Source organism: Mobula hypostoma, chromosome 17, assembly GCF_963921235.1.
Source record: "Mobula hypostoma chromosome 17, sMobHyp1.1, whole genome shotgun sequence".
NCBI lineage: Eukaryota > Metazoa > Chordata > Chondrichthyes > Myliobatiformes > Myliobatidae > Mobula > Mobula hypostoma.
The window spans coordinates 56,261,364-56,283,539 of record NC_086113.1 but is presented as its reverse complement, the minus strand read 5'-3'; the positions used below and the strand labels follow the sequence as shown (position 1 = coordinate 56,283,539).

The window sequence follows — 22,176 nt, the reverse complement described above, 5'->3', positions numbered from 1 at the left end:
GGTTGGTGGACTGATTGTGGAGGCAGATGTTGGTAAGACCTCAGACAAAGTTAGGAATCAAAAGTTTGAGCATGGTGTGACTATTGTCCTAAGCTGTGTATATTTCAATGCAAGAAGTATTGTAGGAAAGACAGATGATAGTGCTGAAGATGAGGTAGCTGCTGGCTGACAAACAGAAGCAATGTGTAGTGATGAGAGACTGTTGATAGGGCAAAACTGTAGTCAACAGGATGAGTTGCAAGGTAGAAGGCGGACAGAATTGAAAAGGGTGAATTTAGTACTGAAGGTGTTATGTTTGAATGTACGCAGTGTACGGAATAAGATAGATGAACTTGTAGCTCAGTTGCAGATTGGCAGATATGGCGCTGTGGCTGTCACTGATTCAAGGCTGAAAGGAGATTATGAGACCATAAGGTATAGGAGCAGAAGTAGGCTATTCGGCCCATCGAGTCTGCTCTGCCATTCAATCATGTGCTGATCCAATTCTTCCAGTCATCCCCACTCCCCTGCCTTTTCCCCACCCCTTTGATGCCCTGGCTAATTAAGAAGCTAACTACCTCTGCCTTAAATGCACCCAATGATGTGGCCTCCACAGCCGCTCGTGGCAACAAATTCCACAGATTTACCACCTTCTGACTAAAGTAATTTCTCCGCATCTCTGTTCTAAATGGACATTCTTCAATCCTGATTATAGCTAGGAACTTAATGTCCAAGAATACACATGGTATCAAAAGGACTGGCAGGAAGGCAGAAGGTGCTCTGTTGGTAAAAAAAAATGAAATCAAATCATTAGGAAGAGGTGACTTAGGGTCAGAAGGTGTTGAATCATTGTGGAAAGAGCTAAGGAACTGCAAGGGTAAAGACCCCGATGGGAGTTACATAGAAAACATAGAAAATAAGTGCAAGAGTAGGCCATTCGGCCCTTCGAGCCTGCACTGCCATTCAGTATGATCATGGCTGATCATCCAAACAGTAGTAAGGATGTGGTCTATAAATTACAATGGGAGATAGAAAATGCATGGCAGAAGTTGAATGTTGCAATAGTCATGGGGGATTTCAATATGTAGGTAGATTGGAAAAATCAGGTTGGTGCTCGATTCCAGGAGGGGAAACTTCTAGACTGCCTGTGAGATGGCTTTTTAGAGCAGCTCGTGGTGGAGCCCACTAGGGGAATCAACTATTCTGGATTGAGTGTTGAGCAATGAACCAGAATTGATTAGAGAGTTTAAGGTAAAAGAACCTTTAGGAGCAAGAGACCATAATATGATCAAAATCACCCTGAAATTTGAGGAGAAGAAGCTAAGTCAGATGTGTCAGTATTATAATGGAGTAAAGGGAACTGCAGAAGCATGAGAGAGGAGCTGGCCAGAATTGATTGGAAAAGAATACTGGCAAGGATGGAATTTCTGGAAACAATTTGGAAGGCACAAGATATGTACATCCCAAAGAGGAAGACGTATTCTAAAGGCAAGATGACACAACCGTGGCTGGCTAGGGAAATCGTAGCCAACATAATAGCCAAAGAGATGACATATAATAGAACAAAAATTAAAAGCCAACAGAAGGCAACTAAAAAAGATACTAAGAAGGTAAAGATGGAATACAAAAGTAAACTAGCCAATAAAATTAAAGAGGATACCAAAAGCTTCTTCAGATATATAAAGTGTAAAAGAGAGGAAAGAGTGGATATCAATCCACTGGAAAATGATACTGGAGAAGTAGTAATGGGGGACAAGGAAATGGCAGATTAACTGAATAAGTATTTTGCATCAATCTCCACTGCAGTATGGTGGAAGTTCCAGGTGTCAGAAGTCGTGAAGTGCGTGAAGTTACCATTACTAGACCTTCAAGGTCGGCGGAGGTGCGACAGGTGAAACTAATTACTCAAATTATCAGCTAATATAAGCAAGGTTTGCTCTAAGGGAGTAGCCTTGTCGAGGGAAGTGCCTTGTGAGAAAAGTGCGAATCTGGCTCGAGTGTCTTCGGTGAGGAGGCTGAGAGAGGAGACTGCACCACAGTTGGAGAAGAGGAGAAGTGGTGAAGAGATGACCGCTAGGCTGATTCAGTGTGCTGCTTGCATGATGTGGAAGGTCAGGGACACTGATGGTGCCTCTGGCTCCTACAACTGTGGAAAATGTGTCCAGATTCAGCTTCTGAAGGACCATGTTGCAGCACTGGAGAAGCAACTGGATGACCTCAGGTTCATCCGGGAAAATGAGAGTTTTCTGGACAGGACCTACAGTGAGGTCGTTAGACCGAGGATACTGGAAGAGAGAAGGAGGGGTGGCGATGAGGAAGGAGAGGATGCTTGAAGAACAGGAGACCCCGGGGGATGTACTTCTCGTAAACAGGTTCACCCTCTTGGAAGCTGTTGGGACAGAAGACACTGCCAGCCTGAGAGACAGTCAGGTCCGCGAGTCGAAAGTTGGCTCTGAAGCAAAGCCGAGGAGACAGACGTCAGGCAGAGACGTGGTAGTAGGGAACTCTATAGCGAGAGGTACAGAAAGGGGTTTCTGCGGAAACAGATGAGATTTAAGGATGGTGTGTTGCCTCCCTGGTGCCAGGATCCAGGACGTCACGGAATGATTGCAAGGAATCCTCAAGGGCGAAGCTGAACATCCGGAAGTGGTGGTGCATGTCGGCACAAATGACATGGGGAAGAAGAGGAAAGACATTCTACAGCGTGACTTCAGAGAACTTGGAGGAAGGCTGAAATGCAGGACTTCCAGGGTGGTTATCTCCGGTTTGCTTCCAGTTCCTCGTGCTGGAGAGGGCAGGAACAGGCAGATAATGGATCTGAATGTGTGGCTGAGGAAATGGTGCAGGAAGCAAGGATTTACATTCTTGGACCACTGGGGGATGTTTTGGGGTAAGGATGAATTGCACAAAAGGGACGGGTTGCACCTTAATAGGCGGGGGGCCAGCATTCTGGCAGGCAGGTTTGCCACTGCAACATGGGTGTGTTTAACCTAAGTAGTGGGGGGGAGAGGATGAACTGGAAACATAAGGATGGAATTAAAGGGAAAGTGAAAATAAGAAAAGTTAAGAAAGACAACAATCAACGGAGCAGAAAGCTCAAGAAGGGATCGTACAGTATGACCAAGTGAAATAGGAATTGATAAGAAAGGTGAGGGGAGTAATGAATTAAAAGTATTATATATGAATGCACGGAGTATAAGAAATAAAGTGGATGGGCTTGAGGCACAGTTGGAAATTGGTAAGTATGATTTTGTGGGAATAACAGAGACATGGCTTCAAGTGGACAGGGCCTGGGAAATGAATACTCAATTTATACGTTCTATCGAAAGGACAGACTGATGGGCAGAGGGGGTGGGATGGCTCTGTTGGAGAGGAATGAAATTCAGTCCCTTGTGAGGGGGGGGCATAGAATCAGGAGACGTAGAGTCAGTATGGATAGAACTGAGAAATTCTAAGGGTAGAAAGACCCTAATGGTAGTTATCTACAGGCCCCCAAACAGTAGTCTGGATGTAGGGTGTAAGTTGAATCAAGAGTTAAAATTCTCATGTCGCAAAGGTAATGCTACAGTTGTTATGGGGGATTTCAACATGCAGGTAGACTGGAAGAATCAGGTTGGTACTGGACCCCAAGAAAGGGAGTCCCTCCGAGAGGGATTCTTAGAACAGCTTGTACTGGAGCCTACCAGAGAGAACGCAATTCTAGATTTAGTGTTGTGCAGTGAACCGGATTTGATCAGGGACCTCGAGGTAAGGGAGCTATTAGGAGGTAGAGACCATAATATGATAAGTTTTAATCTACATATTGAGAGGAAGAAGGGAAAATTGGAAGTGTCGGTATTGCAGTTGAACAAAAGGAACTATGGAGCTATGAGGGAAGAGCTGGCCAAAGTTCAATGGAACAATACCCTAGCAGGGATGACAGTGGAACAACAATGGCAGGTATTTCTGGGAGTAATGCAGAAGGTGTAGGATCAGTTCATTCCAAAGAGGAAGAAAGATCCTAAGGGGAGTAAGGGGAGGCCATGGCTGACAAGGGAAGTAAAGGACAGTGTAAAAATAAGAGAAGAAATATAACATAGCAAAGATGAGTGGGAAGCCGGAGGATTGGGAAACTTTTAAAGAACAACAGAAGATAACTAAGAAGGCAATACGTGGAGAAAAAATGAGGTACGAAGGTAAACTAGCCAAGAATTTGAAGGAGAATAGTAAAAGCTTCTTTAGGTATGTGAAAAGGAAAAAAATAGTTTAAGACCAAAATTGATCCCTTGAAGACAGAAACGGGTGAATTTATTATGGGGAACAAGGAAATGGCAGACGAGTTGAAGAGGTACTTCAGATCTGTCTTCACTAGGGAAGACACAAACAATCTTCCAGATATAATAGTGGCCAAAGGACCTAGGGTAATGGGTGAACTGAAGGAAATTTATATTAGGCAGGAAATGGTGTTGGATAGACTGTTGGGTCTGAAGGCTGATAAGTCCCCGGGACCTGATGGTCTGCATCCCAGGGTACTTAAGGAGGTGGCTTTAGAAATCGTGGATGCATTGGTAATCATTTTCCAATGTTCTATAGATTCAGGATCAGTTCCTGTGGATTGGAGGGTGGCTAATGTTGTCCCTCTCTTCAAGAAGGGAGGAAGAGAGAAAATAGGGAATTAAAGACCAGTTAGCCTAACGTCGGTGGTGGGAAAGATGCTGGAGTCAATTATAAAAGATGAAATTACGACACATCTGGATAGCAGTAACAGGATAGGTCCGAGTCAGCATGGATTTATGAAGGGGAAATCGTGCTTGACTAATCTTGTGGAATTTTTTGAGGATGTAACTATGAAAATGGACAAGGGAGAGCCAGTGGATGTAGTGTACCTGGACTTTCAGAAAGCCTTTGATAAAGTCCCACATAGGAGATTAGTGGGCAAAATTAGGGCACATGGTATTGGGGGCAGAATACTGACGTGGATTGAAAATTGGCTGGCCGACAGGAAACGAAGAGTAGCGATTAACGGGTCCCTTTCGGAATGGCAGGTGGTGACCAGTGGGGTATCACAGGGTTCAGTGCTGGGACCGCAGCTGTTTACAATATACATTAATGATTTAGATGAAGGGATTAACAGTAACATTACCAAATTTGCCGATGACACAAAGCTGGGTGGCAGTGTGAAATGTGAGGAGGATGTTATGAGAATGCAGGATGACTTGGACAGGCTGGGTGAGTGGGCGGATGCATGGCAGATGCAGTTTAATGTGGATAAATATGAGGTTATCCACTTTGGTGGTAAGAACAGGAAGGCAGGTTATTATCTAAATGGAGTCAAGTTAGGAAAAGGGGAAGTACAATGAGATCTAGGTGTTCTTGTACATCAGTCCAAGAACTGAAAGCAAGCATGCAGATACAGCAGGCAGTGAAGAAAGCTAATGGCATGCTGGCCTTTATAACAATGGGAATTGAGTATAGGAGCAAAGAGGTCCTTCTGCAGCTGTACAGAGCCCTGATGAGACCACACCTGGAGTACTGTGTGCAGTTTTGGTCTCCAAATTTGAGGAAGGACATTCTTGCTATTGAAGGAGTGCAGCGTAGGTTCACAAGGTTAATTCCCGGGATGGCAGGACTGTCATATGTTGAAAGATTGGAGCGACTAGGCTTGTATACACTGGAATTTAGAAGGCTGAGAGGGGATCTGATTGAAACATATAAGATTATTAAGGGATTGGACACGCTGGAGGCAGGAAGCATGTTCCTGTTGATGGGTGAGTCCAGAACCAGAGACCACTTAGAACGGAGTTGAGAAGAAACTTTTTCACCCAGAGAGTAGTGGATATATGGAATGCTCTGCCCCAGAAGGCTGTGGAGGCCAAGTCTCTGGATGCTTTCAAGAAAGAGATGGATAGAGCTCTTACAGATAGCGGAATCAAAGGTTATGGGGATAAGGCAGGAACTGGATACTGATTGTGTATGATCAGCCATGATCGCAGTGAATGGCGGTGCTGGCTTGAAGGGGAGAATGGCCTACTCCTGCACCTATTATTTATTGTCGTAATTACTAGAGAGATGGTTCTTGGGAAACTGAAAGGTCTGAAGATAGACAAGTCACCTGGATCAGATGGTGCATGCCCAGGGTTCTGAAGGAGGTGGGTGAAGAGATTGTGGAGGCATTAGTAATGATCTTTCAAGAATCACTAGATTCTGGAATTGTTCCAGAAGACTGGAAAATTACAAATGTTGCTCCACTTTTCAGGAAGGAAGAGAGGCAGAAGAAAGGAAACTGTAGACCATTTAGTCTAACCTCAGTGTTTAGGAAGATGATGGAGTCGATATTAAGGATTAGGTTTCAGGGTACTTGGAGGCACATGGTAAACTAGGCCATAGTCAGTATGGTTTCTTCAAGGGAAAATCTTGCCTGACAAATCTGCTGGAATTCTTTGTAGAAAGCAGGGTGGACAGGAGAATCGGTTGATGTTGTATACTTGGATTTTCTAGAAGGCCTTTGACAAGGTGCTATACATGAGGCTGCTTAACAAGCTATGAGCCCATGAGCAGACAGATTAAGAACATGGACAAAGAAATAGCAGATGGAATACTTTCTCAGGAAATGTATGGTCATGCACTTCGGTAGAAGAAATGAAAGGGTTGACTATTATCTGAGTGGAGAGAAAATACGAAAAAAACACTGAAGTGCAAGGGACTTGGCAGTCTTTGTGCAGGATTCCCTAAAGGTTGATTTGCAGGTTGAGGCTGTGGTGAGGAAGGCAAATGCAATGTTAGCATTTATTTCAAGAGAACTAGAATAAAAAAGCAAGGATGTAAATGTTGAGACTTTATAAAAGCACTGGTGAGGCCTCACTTGGATTATTGTGAGCAGTTTTGAGTCCCTTATTTTAAAAAGGATGTGCTGAAACTGGAGATGGTTCAAAGCAGGTTCATAAATATGATAACATGAGGAATTCTGCAGATGCTGGAAATTCAAGCAACACACATCAAAGTTGCTGGTGAATGCAGCAGGCCAGGTAGCATCTCTAGGAAGAGGTACAGTCGACGTTTCGGGCCGAGACCCTTACGAAGGGTCTTGGCCCGAAACGTCGACTGTACCTCTTCCTAGAGATGCTGCCTGGCCTGCTGCGTTCACCAGCAACTTTGATATGTGTTTCATAAATATGATTCCAGGATTGAACAGCTTGTCGTATGAAGAGCGCTTGATGCCTCTGGGCCTGTATTCACTGGAATTCAGAAGAATGAGGGGTGACCTAATTGAAACCTATTGAATGGTGAAAGGCCTTGATAAAATGAATGTGGAGAGGATGTTTTCTATGGTGGGAGAGTCTAAGACCAGAGGACACAGCCTCAGAATAGAGGGGCATGCTCTTAGAATGGAGGTGTGAAGGAATTTCTTTAGCCAGAGAGCAGTGAATCTGTTGGATTCTTAACCACAGGCAGCTGTGGAGGCCAAGTTTTTATTTATATTTAAGGCAGTGGTTGATGGATCCTTGCTTCGTCAGGGCATGAAGGGATTATGGGGAGAAGGCAGGAGATAGGGACTGAGGAAAATTGGATCAGCCATGATGAATTGACAGAGCAGACTTGATGGGCAAATGGCTTAATTCAGCTCCTATGTTCTATGGATTCCTGCCTCCTATAACCATGTAACAATTACAGCATGGAAACAGGCCATTTTGGCCCTTCTAGTCCGTGACGAACGCTTACTCTCACCTAGTCCCACTGACCTGCACTCAGCCTATAACCCTCCATTCCCTTCCTGTCCATATACCTATCCAACTTAACTTTAAATGACAACATCGAACCTGTCTCAACCACTTCTGCTGGAAGCTTGTTCCACACAGCTACCACTCTCTGAGTAAAGAAGTTCCCCCTCATGTTACCCCTAAATTTTTGCCCTTTAACTCTCAACTCATGTCCTCTTGTTTGAATCTCCCCCACTCTCAATGGAAAAAACCTATCCATGTCAACTCTATCTATCTCCCTCATAATTTTAAATACCTCTGTCAAGTCCCCCCTCAAACTTCTACGCTCCAAAGAATAAAGACCCAACTTGTTCAACCTTTCTCTGTAACTTAGGAGATGAAACCCAGATAACATTCTAGTAAATCTTCTCTGTACTCTCTCAATTTTGTTGACATCTTTCCTATAATTCAGTGACCAGAACTGTGCACAATACTCCAAATTTGGCCTTACCAATGCCTTGTACAATTTCAACATAACATCCCAACTGCTATACTCAATACTCTGATTTATAAAGGCCAGCATACCAAAAGCTTTCTTCACCACCCTATCCATATGAGATTCCACCTTCAGGGAACTATGCACCATTATTCCTAGATCCCTCTGTTCTATTGCATTCTTCAATGCCCTACCATTTACCATGTATGTCCTACTTTGATGAGTCTTACCAAAATGTAGCACCTCACACTTATCAGCATTAAACTCCATCTGCCATCTTTCAGCCCACCCTTCTAACTGGCCTAAATCTCTCTGCATGCTTTGAAAACCTACTTCGTTATCTACAACTCCACCTATCTTGGTATCATCTGCATACTTACTAATCCAATTTACCACCCCATCATCCAGATCATTAATATATATGACAAATGACATTGGACCCAGTACAGATCCCTGAGCCCCACTACTAGACACCGGCCTCCAATCTGACAAACAGTTATTCACCACTGCCCTCTGGCATCTCCCATCCAGCCACTGCTGAATCCATTTTACTACTTCAATATTAATACCTAACAATTGAACCTTCCTAATTAACCTTCCGTGTGGAACCTTGCAAAAGGCCTTAATGAAGTCCATATAGACAACATCCACTGCTTTACCCTGGTCAACTTTCCTAGTAACCTCTTCAAAAAATTCAATAAGATTTGTCACACATGACCTTCCACGCACAAATCCATGTTGACTGTTCCTAATCAGACCCTGTTCATCCAGATAATTATGTATACAATCTCTAAGAATACTTTCCATCAGTTTACCCACCACTGACATCAAACTCACAGGCCGATAGTTGTTAGGTTTACTCTTAGAACCCTTTTTAAACAATGGAACAACATGAGCAATATGCCAATCCTCCGGCACCATCCCTGTTTCTAATGACATTTGAAATATTTCTGTCAGAGCCCCTGTTATTTCCACACTAACTTCCCTCAATGTCCTAGGGAATATCCTGTCAGGACCCGGAGACTTATCCACTTTTATATTCCTTAAAAGCGCCAGTACTTCCTCTTCTTTAATCATCATACTTTCCGTAACTAACCTACTTGTTTCCATTACCTTACACAATTCAATATCCTTCTCCTTAGTGAATACCGAAGAAAAGAAATTGTTCAAAATCTCCCCCATCTCTTTTGGCTCTGCACATAGCCGTCCACTCTGATTCTCTAAGGGACCAATTTTATCCCTCACTATCCTTTTGCTATTAATATAACTGTAGAAACCCTTTGGATTTATCTTCACCTTACTTGCCCAAGCAACCTCATATCTTCTTTTAGCTTTTCTAATTTCTTTCTTAAGATTCTTTTTACATTCTTTATTTTCTCCGAGCATCTCATTTATTCCAAACTGCCTGTATTTATTGCAGATCTCTCTCTTTTTTCGTACCAGGTTTCCAGTATCCTTTGAAAACCATGGCTCTCTCAAACTTTCAACCTTTCCTTTCAACTTAACAGGAACATTAAGATTCTGTACCCTCAAAATTTCACCTTTAAATGACCTCCATTTCTCTATTACATCCTTCCCATAAAACAAATTGTCCCAATCCACTCCTAAATCCTTTTGCATCTCCTCAAAGTTAGCCTTTCTCCAGTCAAAAATCTCAACCGTGGGTCCAGTCCTATCCCTCTCCATAATTATATTGAAACTAATGGTATTGTGATTACTGGACCCGAAGTGCTCCTCTGTCACCTGACCTATCTCATTCCCTAACAGGAGATCCAACACTGCCCCTTCTCTAGTTGGTACCTCTATGTATTGCTGCAAAAAACTATCTTGCACACATTTTACAAACTCCAAACCGTCCAGCCCTTTTACAGAATGTGCTTCCCAGTCAATGTGTGGAAAATTAAAATCTCCCACAATCACAACCCTGTGCTTACTACAAATATCTGCTACCTCCTTACAAATTTGCTCCTCCAATTCTCGCTCCCTATTAGATGGTCTATAATATACCCCTATAAGCATTGCTACACCTTTCCCATTCCTCAATTCCATTCAAATAGCCTCCCTAGACGAGTCCTCTAATCTATCCTGTCAAAGCATCGCTGTAGTATTTTCTCTTACAAGTAATGCAACACCTCCCCCTCTTGCCCCTCCGATTCGATCACATCTGAAGCAACCAAATCCGGGAATATTTAGTTGCCAATCACACCCCTCCTGCAACCATGTTTCACTAATAGCTACAACATCATATTTCCAGGTATCAATCCATGCTCTAAACTCATCCACCTTTCTTACAATGTTCCTAGCATTAAAATAGATGCATTTAAGAAACTCTCCATCTCTTACTCCTAAAGTTTCTTTTATCCTCCTTAAACAAATCTGGTTCATTACACAGCACCAAATCTTGAATTGCCTTTCCCCTAGTGGGCTCGACCGGAAGTTGTTCTAAAAAGCCATCTAGTTGACATTCTACTAATGCCTTCTCTTGGGATCGAGCACACACATGATTTTCCCAATCTTTCATTGAAATCTCTGCCACCCCCCCCCCCCCGATCATTGTAACATTGTCCTTTTTATATGCCTTTTCTCTTTCTTCTTGTAATTTGCACCCCACATCCCAGGTGTGTATGTCTTTCCCATCACGATTTTTTTTTTAATTTTATTTTTATTTGGATAAGGAGTTCACAATTATCATGTACTTTTTTCACACATATAACCTTTTTCATTTTTTTATATGTATAAAACTACAATTATTTATACATTCTTAAGTACACATTGAGATGATATAAAAGCAAAATAAACATTTAAATAGATAATTATGTACTGTGGTAAATCTAACCTATTAGGCTAAGTAATGAAATTAGTTGTTAAGAAAAATGGTAATAATAGTTTACCATCACGATTTTTTTTATCCATGAAGTTTCTTAACAAGGATTCTGTATCTTCTGATCCTGATCAGATTTTATTTTTAACAATAAGCCACTCAATCCCCTCTGCCCACCCGCTTATCCTTTCTATACGATGTGTATGCTTGGATATTAAACTCCCAGATGTGATCTTCTTTCAGCCACAGCTCTGTATGGCCCTCACTGTCATACCTCTCAGTTTCTAACTGTGCTACAAGGTCATCTACCTTATTTTGCAAACCGTGTGCATTCAAATATAACGCTTTCAGTCCTGTGTTCACTATCATTCTTTTTAATTTTATGGTCGGTGGACTGCATTGTCTTTGTACAGTACTTAATACCATAGAGCTGAAGTGAGCAATCTGCCGTGAGCTCTATGATGCAAGAGATTTTCCAGAGGACCTAAAAATGTTTCAATGTCATCCCTTAGGACCCGTTAGAAGGAAAAAACATAACATCCTTACTACTTTGTAGGATTCTGTGGCCCATGACCCCTCAAAATGAATTAGCTGCTTAAGGGGAAATGTGAGTTCTTCAAGTCTTGACAACTGAGGCACAACAGTGTCCCCAAAGAATCGGCCTGGTCTCATCAGCACCATCTGCCCAACCTGTGGTAGGTCTTGCAGATCCTGCTTAGAAATCCTCAGACCCCTTGGAATCCATGAGCTGGTCTGGAAGTGAGTTACCCTTGACCATGAAAACAAAATTGATGAAGCAGTTGTGGTGCGGTAGATTAATATGATTCCATATTATCTCTGGATGTTCTCTTGTTGAGCTGCCATTCACACTGGACCTCATTCAGTAGCAGTAATAGCAAATAACTTACTAGAGTTTCAAGGGCAGCTTTGTTATTTGCTCTGCTATTTAGAATTTTTTGAGGTAATATCATTTATCTCCACTGTTTTCCCTTGGTACCTTTTTCCCAGTTCTTGTTGAGTTTTCTGTGTCTTAATTATTCGAACTTTATTTTCAATTTTCAAGCTCATATCTTTCAACATTAACTATAAAGTCTTTCTAAAACACTTTATATTGCTGTTCTTCTTTTACTGATTTTAAAAGAACAGTGTTTTTAAAGTTTGTATTTGATTGAAAATTAACTTGAGCATACTGGAGATAAAGATGAAAGTAGCTGACATTTCAAACAATGCAGGCACATCTTCATTTTTTATTTCTTTTTCAAAGGTATGAGAATACGTGGGCAGCCCTTCATAAACGAGCTGAGGACTGTGCTAAAGCTGGAGAGGTATGATATCCAACTATTCATTAACAATGCATTTATCCCCTGCTAAAAGATCGGATAAATTTCCCCAACTATTGAATATCTCATAAGCAATAATTCTGGGATCCAATGTTTCTAATTTCATCAAGAGACTTTACAGTAGTATATGACTATCTGTGATTCCTTTTATCTGAGAATTATGTAGCTCTATACTTGTTATTGCTGCCTCACTGAGCAACCAACTACAAAATAATAATTTTACAAGCAAGCTATTGATTGCTTTGGTTAAGTGAATGCAATTTTCTTTGCAGCATCATTGCAATGCATGGTAGTCATAGTGTTGTACAGCATCAAGACAGTTTCTTTGGGCTTCCATGTGTATGTTGACCATCATGACTATCTATACTCATCCACTTGATTGCATTAATTCCATATCCCACTGTCCTGTCCATTCACTACCTGTCCAGATGCATCTTAAAAATTTCTTCTTTCACCACCACCTCTGACAATTCATTTCAGATATTGGCTACTCTAGTTGTTATCAGATCCCATTTTGTCAGGAGTGCTTTTCCATTTCCTTAATCACATTAACAGAAGCAGGAATATTGCATTGCCAAATAAGATTATGTCCCCTCAGCTCTTGAGGACAAGATTAACATCTTGTAACCTCTTATTGAAGAAGGCTAATAGCACCAGAACCAATTTTGGCTGAGGTGTGGAGATAATGTTTTGATAGTTTGAAGCAATGATCTCATTCTTGATCCCTTCAAGGAACCACCAATGTTGGAAGAATTTCATTCTGTTAGGACATCTCATGGGAAATATAGTCTAATCCTCGTTGAAAATAAGGGAAACATCTGTTTGACTGCATTTAATTGGCAACTGATAAAGCACATAATCTCTGAGTGATCTCCCCATTCCTTGATTGCTAGACTAAATGGCATTTTCATGTGTAGATAAGGGGTCTTAATGTCTTGACCCAGAATTAACAGCATTTTGGTGTTACACAGAAAGATTGCATTATATTGGAATTGCAATAATTGGAGAGTTGTCAGAATGGAGGAGGTAACAAAGGTAAGGGCAATCCCATAAGGATTTGAACACTGAATTTTAAATTGTGTTCATAAAGGTTATAACATTGGATCAGTCAAAAGTAATTGTTTGACAGTGTGATTAAAGTCGAATAATTCAAAATTCCATTTTTATTGCATGATTAATAATTCTAATTAGGTCAGTTAAGAATGTTATGTTTGGATGATAGTTACTTAAACTTTAATAAATATTACTGTGCAATCAACAGTACTATTAAAATAATTAATTAAATTTAAGCTGTTGTAGTTGGGATTCATTTTAGTTGTAAACTTTTCAGCCAAAGTTCTACCCCCAATACTAAAAGTGTAATTATAGTCTGTAAACTTGTGCATGAATCAGGTGTTAAGATAAGGTTGATAATGAAGCTGCAATTTCAATATTAAACTTAAACTTAGGGAATGTTATACTGAATTGTAGTCATGCCAATATAGAGAGCTTAATAAGGAAGAATGTGTCAGGGGATGTCTGAGATTTAGCTGCAGTGATGTAAAGAAATACATGGTAATAAATTTTAGGAACAAAAGTAGAAAATTGAAAATACATAGTAAAATGTGGTTGCAAGTATTACAGAGCAAAACTTCCAATATTCTTCTGGATTTTATAAACAAAAAAGCAAAGAATTTATAAATTTAAACGAGGCAATAGCACACCTATGGTTCATTTAGTCTTTCTAGTAACCACGTGGGCTGCCAGCGACAGTGGTAGAGACAGGTACGATAGGGTCTCTTAAGAGACTCCAGGACAGGTACATGGAGTTCAGAAAAATAGAGGGCTATGGGTAACCCTAGGTAATTTCTAAGGTAAGGACATGTTCGGCGTAGCTTAGTGGGCCAAAGGGCCTGTATTGTGCTGTAGGTTTTCTGTGTTTCTAAAGCGTAACATTTTAATTAAAAATTTAGTATCTATTATTGTCAAATCAAGTCAAATTCATTTATATAGCACATTTAAAAACAACCCACGTTGACCAAAGTGCTGTATAGATTATTGAACAGGAAGAATATGGAGGAGATTTAAAAATTAAGTTTAAAGTAAAATTTGTTATCACAGTACATACATATCACTGCTTACAACCCTAAGATTCTTTTTCTGCAGGTATACTTAGAACAGTAACTGTGAACTGGCTCTGTAAACTGTGCAAATTCAGGTAATAGAAAAATAGCAATAAATAACGAGCATGAAATAACAAGGTAAGAGTCCTTAAATGAGTGTTGCTATCCCCTTTTGTACAAGGGCCTGATCATTAAGGGGTAGTAACTGTTATTTTTAAAATATGAGTTGTTGAATCTAGACATCTCTTGAAATCTCTGGACACAGCCAATATTTATATCTCAAATAATATGGAAAACTGACAACCATATATTTTGACAAAGTATTTCAGAGGAAACTTACAAGTACCCATTATATTCCCCAATTTATGGCAGGGATTATGCTATAAATTGAGTGCTTTGGGAGGACCAAAGGTTATAAAATATACTCAGTAAGTATGTTCTATTCATTTTAACCAAGTAATCTCAAGTAAAAAATTACACTGTGCAGAAAAACATCCTTCATTTTTTTTAAATTAAGAATTGCTAAGCTTTATAAATTGACTTTGCTTTCGGTTATAAAAGCCACATTTAATTGCAATGCAATTCTTGGAAGTTTTTCAAAAAGTACAATACAGGTTTCCCCCGCCATCCAAAGGTAGAGCGTTCCTATGAAATGGTTCGTAAGCCGGAATGTCGTAAAGCGAAGAAGCAGTTACCATTAATTTATATGGGAAAATTTTGTGAGCGTTCGCAGACCCAAAAATAACCTACCAAATCATGCCAAATAACACATAAAACCTAAAATAACAGTAACATATAGTAAAAGCGGGAATGATATGATAAATAAACAGCTTATATAAAGTAGAAATACTTTTCCACAATCATTGCCTGAACTGTTCTCTGTAGCAAAAATCTCACGCAAGCGCTGTTGGCAAAAACATGGCGCAAGCACTCTCTAGTAACCTTTAAGCTATGAAGCTGCCAAATCATACCAAATAACACGTAAAAATACACAGCTGATATAAAGTAGAAATAATATGTATACAGTGTAGTATTACTTACCGGAATTGGGAAAGTGCGGAGCACACTGATGATGGTGTGTTAGACTGAGTCGTCGGAGTTTGGGTGGTGCAGTGGCCCCCACCCTCCGGGCAGCGAACCGATACCGATCCACGAAGCATGCAGTGGTAGCCGGGAGGCACACAGCACATCTTTAAGAAAAAAGCCGAAATAAACATACTAATTAATTAGATGCCACCCAGCACGTAATTGTCAGCCCAGATCATTGCCGATTGCATCGCCTCTGATCTGGGCCGATAATTATGTGTCGGGCGGCACCTAATTAATTAGCATGTTTATTTCGGCTTTTTTCTTAAAGATGTGCTGTGTGTCTCCTGGCTACTGCTGCATTCTCCGCGAATCGGTATCTGTCCACGGCCTGGGTGTTGGGGTGGTGGGACACTGGGGTGTCATCTCGTCATCTGTTTCCATTAGAGCAGGCAGCTCATCTTCTCCTATGACTGCCCGCCTCGATGTCAAAGGTTGAGGTTCATCGTCTGCTGTGGCTGATGTGGAGCGCTTGTTTGACTGCTGAGCCTTGCGCATTTTTCTATCATACAGTTCTTTGTAAGCACTCAAACCATCCTGCAAATATCCCCTAAACTGATGTACCCTTTCAAAACTAGTCGTACTTTATCATTACTCATTGGGTTTCGATTATTATCCTTACCTCTTCCAATTGCATCAGCTCTTCATCTATCAGTTCTTAGTCATGAGATGCCAAAACCTCTTCAACATCATCTTCGTCAGCTTTCACAAGCCAAATTCACTTAGTCCTTACTTCGTTCACCACGATCAAGACACTTAATTATGTCTAGTTTTACGCTAAGTGTAACACCCTTACGAGCTCTTTCAGGCTTTTCCGATACCATAGAACTCATCTTGCAAATGGCTGCTCACAGGCATGTGTTTAAGCAATGCCGGCAAGAATGCTGTTCTGAATCCGGGGGAGAGCGGCTGCTCGGGTCGCGTGCTGCCTTTTATCGTGCGCTGTTTTTTTTGTAACAGTGAAAACACCTTCTGTTAGCAAAAACAGGGTACTAATGTAGGTCTTTCGTAACAGTGAGGTTTCGTAAAGCGAACGTTCGAAAAGCGGGGGACACCTGTACTGTAGATTTTCTGTTTTTTATTTTAGATTTCCAGTGTCTGCTGTTTTTTGATTTTCAAATGCTGTCACTTTCCCTTCCCCTGCGCATGTGATTTCAAGTTCTGATTTGTTGTATTGAGATAATTAATAAAGTGACTACTCCATCTAGTGGTTGTTTTATACCCTTAATAATTTTGCTTGTACTGTATTGTTGTCTCAAAGATTTTTAGTGATATACTCACCCCAAAAACTAAGTCATTAAATTGAATTTCAGAAAGGCAGAGTTTGTGCAGATGCGTCAAAGACTTCAGAAGGTAAACTGGAAGGAACTGCTTGACGTTGAGTCAGCTGAGGAACAATGGGGTAGATTTAAAGAAGTAATACAAACAATGCAGGAAATGTTCATAACCAAGGTCAGGAGAAACAACAAAAACAATAGATCAACTACATGGATCAATAGTGGTATACATACAACATTATTGAAGGAAAGACAGCTATATAAGGAATACTCAAAAAATAGTAATGATGTGAACCTTAGGGCATATGAAAATATGAGAACTATAGTCAAGAGGGAAATTCAGATCGCCAAAAGACAGGTTGAGAAGGATATTGCTGATAATGCTAAGAATGACCCCAAGAGATTTTTTTCGATACTTTAGTAGTCAAAGAAAAGTCAAGGAGGAAGTTAAGTGTATTGGGAATAATAGAGGGGTGATAAATTATGCAGAGAAGGACATAGTGGGTACCCTTAACTCATATTTTGCTGAAGTATTCACCTGTGAAGATGTTAGGAATATGTCATTAAGTGTAGAGAAAAATAAGGTTGTTTTAAGTAACTTAGAGATCTTAGAAAGTGAGGTCCTGCTTCAGCTGAAGAGGCTGAAAGTTGATCTTCAGGGCCAGACAACATGTATCCAAAGGTACTTAAAGAGCTCTGTGGTTATATATACAAGCCCCTAACATGTATTTTTCAAAAGTCAATGAAGACTGGTGAAATCCCAAAGGACTGGAAATGAGCTAACATTGTTCCGGTATACAAGAAGAGTGACTGCACCGACTCTGGTAACTATAGACCAGTAAGCTTAACGTGTATCGTAGTAAGATAATGGAAACATTAATAAAGAATGAGATGGAAAAGCAGCTGACAGGAACAGGCATGTTAGCAGAAGGCCAGCATGGGTTCAGAAAGGGGAAATCAGGTTTTACTAATACGATAGAGTTCTATGAAGAGGCAACTAAAATTTATGATAACAATAGAGCGGTTGATGTCATTTACTTGGACTTTTCAGAAGACTTTTGACAGGGTACCCCACAAGAGGTTAATAATCAAATTGCAGGAGATAGGGATTCAGGGTAAGGTGTGCAAATGGGTGCAAAATTTGCTCAAAAACAGAAAACGAATTATGGTGAGAGGATCATTTTCACATCTGGAAGATGTTAAAAGTGGGGTTCCGCAGGGATCAGCTTTGGGGCCGCCACTGTTTTTAATTTAGGTTAATGATTTGGATAAGCACATAACAAACAAACTAGTAAAGTTTGCAGATGACACAAAGTTAGGGGGACGGCTGATAATTGACAACAGAATCAATACAGTTAGATCTGAACAAAATCCAGATGTGGGCAAATAAAATTTAATGTAAGTAAATGTAAAATATTACATACAGGAAGTAGAAATGTTAAATATACAATGGAGAGTCTTGAGTTAGAAAGTGCACTGTATGAGAAGGATTTGGATGTCCTGATTGACTCATCATCTAGACAATGCACAGAAATGATTAGGAAGGCTAATCTAATTTTGGGCTATATAATGTGCTTGGTGGAGTTCAAGTCGAAAGACGTTCTCCTTAAGTTGTATATAATGCGCTTGTGAGGACACATCTTGAGTACTGTGTGCAATTTTGGTCTCCATATTTTATGAGAAATGTGAAGGCAGTGGAGAGAGTTCAGAGAAAGGCAGCGTGACTCATTTCAGGGCTGCAGGGTATGAGCTAAGAAGAAAGCTTGAAAGAATGAAATCTTTTTAGCATAAGTAGATGTAGAATGAGGGGAGCGTCACGTGATGACATAGGATTGAAACGTGTAAATCCAGCTCTCCCGTAAAAATTCAGCAAAGTACCGTTTAAACAAAGTAAAGTTAATAAATACTTTCCGAAAATTACTTATAAACTTCGTAAGACTACTCTACGATATGCCTCGCAAACCGCAACAGAAGAAGTCTGTTGTTGTGAAGTTGCCGCGAGATGGGAAGAAAAAAGGGCCTACTGCAGCGATGGAGCCTCGGATTCAGGTTGGATCTCCTCCAGAGGAGACGCATTTTATCTCTGGCGTAGAAGAACGGGGAGCAATGACGCCGGTAGCAGTCTCTCGGAAGAAGATGCCGGAATTGCACATGCGCAAATCGACACAATTTAAACTACAAGAACCGACGGCCACTGCAACTGAAAGTGACTCAGAGTCAGAATTGGATATCGCAGAGAATACAGATGAAGAAGAGGAGGAAGAACTGGAAGAGATTGGAAGTAAAGGAGACGATGGAGACATAAGAGTGGCTTTATTGCATTTAACGGCTAAATTAAGAAAATTAAGAACAGAGCTTAGAGACGTGAAGATGTGCTATGATAAAGCTATGAAAAGACAGGATAAAATGGATAAGAAACTTCAGAAGATCGAAAGAACAATCGAACATATTAACGATAGAGTGGAACAAACAGAAAATAATGTGCTTGTCTGGAACACGGAAAGAAATCGACTCTTGGAGAAAGTGGACATGTTGGAAAATTTTGGTAGACGTAATAACATTAAAATTGTTGGTCTCAAAGAAGGTGTAGAGGGAGATAATCCAATAGAATTTTTTCAAAGATAGATCCCGAAAACCTTGCAAATAAAAGAGGAAGACCGATCAATTGAAATTGAGCGGGTACATAGAGCTCTGAGACCAAAACCACAAGATGACCAATATCCACGATCAATTTTAATCAATTTCTTAAGATTTCAGGACAAAGAAAGGACTCTACGGGTGGCTGCTCAAGCTGCCAAGAAGAGAAAAGGGCCATTGATGATAGAAGGGAAGAAAATTTTTTTCTACCCTGACATAAGTTATGAATTTTTGAAAAGAAGGAAGAAGTTTAATCCAGTGAAAAAAGCCCTATGGGATCACGGTTATCAATTTATATTGCGTTATCCTGCAACCTTGAAGATTTTCTTGCCTGGTGGAGAAAAAAGATTTTTTGATGATTACCGGAAAGCGGAGGAGTTTGTGCGAGATTCTTTGAATATTCACCAGATACAAGAACAAACTTAAGGGAGCGAGATGGATTGATGATGAAGACTGGATCAAGGATTAGGCCTGTTGAATTTTTAGGCGGATGAATATATAAATATATTATTAATTATATGAGGGAGGGGAAGAAAGGTTAAAATTTGAGGAGTATTAGCTGTGAATAATAACATTAATTTTTTTCTATATACGTATAATTTTTTGTTACGGGGGAGCTGGAAGAAACACTGTCCAATCGCTACGTTATTCATGTGTGCAAGCGTGGCAATAGCCACGACCTGCACAATGGAGGGGGGTAGTGTTGTATATCTTTTCATTCACGACATTAATGGGGGGGGTATTTTGTTTTTTCTTTTTTTGTATCTTATCTATCTTTTTTTTCCTTTTTGCCTGGATGATTGGGAGGGCAACACATAGCAACATGGTGAAGTTCAAAGAGATTCCCCAGGGAACTATGAGAGTTGAGAAGCTAAATAATGTTTTAGATTTTAAGAGATAAATATGTAACAGTTTTGAATATTTGGAGCCCTTATTTATAGCTCCGATGATGAAGATCTGGGTTCCTTGGGGGAAAGTAACAAATATATATTACATTTATTTTTATCCCATGGAGCATGTGCAAACCTTCCAATATTCAGGCGATTCTTTTTTTTTCCTTTTTTTTCTTTTTAGGTAGGAGTATATATCGGGGGGGGAGAGTTAAGGGGAGGGGGAGGGTAGATATTTTTTTTCTCATGTATCACTTGAAAACTCAATAAAAATTATATATAAAAAAAAGCAGATGTAGAATGAGAGGAGACATGATAGAAGAATTCAAAATCATTAAGGTTATAAGTAAAGTGGATAGTAAACTCGATAATTATTTCAGCGCGCTGTGTATATAGGAACTTGGCAAGCTTTGTTAGGCTGAATGGCCTGATCTTGTCATAAACTTTCTACTGTTCTCATTTTAGTTGAGTATTTATTTTACTTTTCAATCACAGAACACATAAGAAATTGGTGCTTAGGACTTGAGAATAACTATTTTACTCAGTGCTTTATTCATCAATTTTTAAATTTCAAATAAAGGTGTCCCCCGCTTTTCAAACGTTTGCTTTACGAAACCTCGCTGTTACAAAAGACCTACATTAGTACCCTGTTTTTGCTTTCAGAAGGTGTTTTCACTTCTACGAAAAAAAAGCAGTGCGCGATAAAAAATCAGTGTGCGATAAAAGGCAGCGTGCGCCCCGAGCAGCCGCTCTCCCCTGCATTCTCGCTGGCATTGCTTAAACACATGCCTGTGAGCAGCTGTTTGCAAGATGAGTTCTAAGGTATCGGAAAAGCCTAAAAGAGCTTGTAAGGGTGTTATGCATAGCGTAAAACTAGACATAATTAAGCATTTCAATCGCGGTGAACGAAGGAAGGACAAAGTGAGTTTGGCTTGTAGAAGTTGATGAAGATGATGTTGAAGAGGTTTTGGCATCCCATGACCAAGAACTGATAGATGAAGAGCTGATGCAATTGAAAGAAAAAAGGATAACAATCAAAGCCGAATGCAGTAGCGATCTGAACGTGAAGCAACTGCATGAGATTTTCGCTGCAATGATAAAGTACGACTTTAATTTTGAAAGGGTATGTAGGTTTAGGGGATATTTGCAAGATGGTTTGAGTCCTTACAAAGAACTGTGTGATAGAAAAATGCGCGAGGCTCAGCAGTCAAGCAAGCCTTCCACATCAGCCACAGCAGACGGCGAACCTCGACCTTCGACATCGAGGCGGGCAGAGATAAAAGATTACCTTTTGGAAACAGACGATGACAAGATGACATCCCAGTGTCCCACCACCCCAACCCCCAGGCCACGGACAGATATCGATTCACAGAGAATGCAGCGGTAGCTGGGAGGCACACAGCACATCTTTAAGAAAAAAGTCGAAATAAACATGCTAATTAATTAGGTGCCGCCCAACACGTAATTGTCGGCCCAGATCAGAGATGACGCAATCGGAAATCGGCAGTGACCTGGGCCGACAATTACGTGCTGGGCGGCACCTAATTAATTAGCATGTTTGTTTCGGCTTTTTTCTTAAAGATGTGCTGTGTGCCTCCCGGCTACCTCTGCACCCCTGCATGCTTCGCGGTTTGGTATCGGTCGGCGGCCTGGAGGGTGGGGGCCACTACATGACCTCAACCTGCGACGACTCAGTCTAACACACCATCATCAGTGTGCTCGGCGCTGTCCCGATTCCGGTAAGTGATACTACACTGTACATACATTATTTCTACTTTATATAGGCTGTGTATTTTTAGGTGTTATTTGGTATGATTTGGCAGCTTCATAGCTTAAAGGTTCCTGGAGACCGCTTGCGCCGTGTTTTTGCCA

General features: G+C 40.6%; 1 protein-coding gene across 1 annotated transcript in view; it reads left to right on the top strand.

Moving 5' to 3' along the window:
- LOC134358047 (dysbindin-like) overlaps positions 1–22,176 on the top strand; it is a 259,942-nt gene that overhangs the window by 66,302 nt on the left and 171,464 nt on the right. The window contains exon 4 of the mRNA XM_063069932.1: positions 12,237–12,297. Coding sequence (XP_062926002.1) covers positions 12,237–12,297 — 61 coding nt within the window. The remainder of the gene's footprint in view (positions 1–12,236; positions 12,298–22,176) is intronic.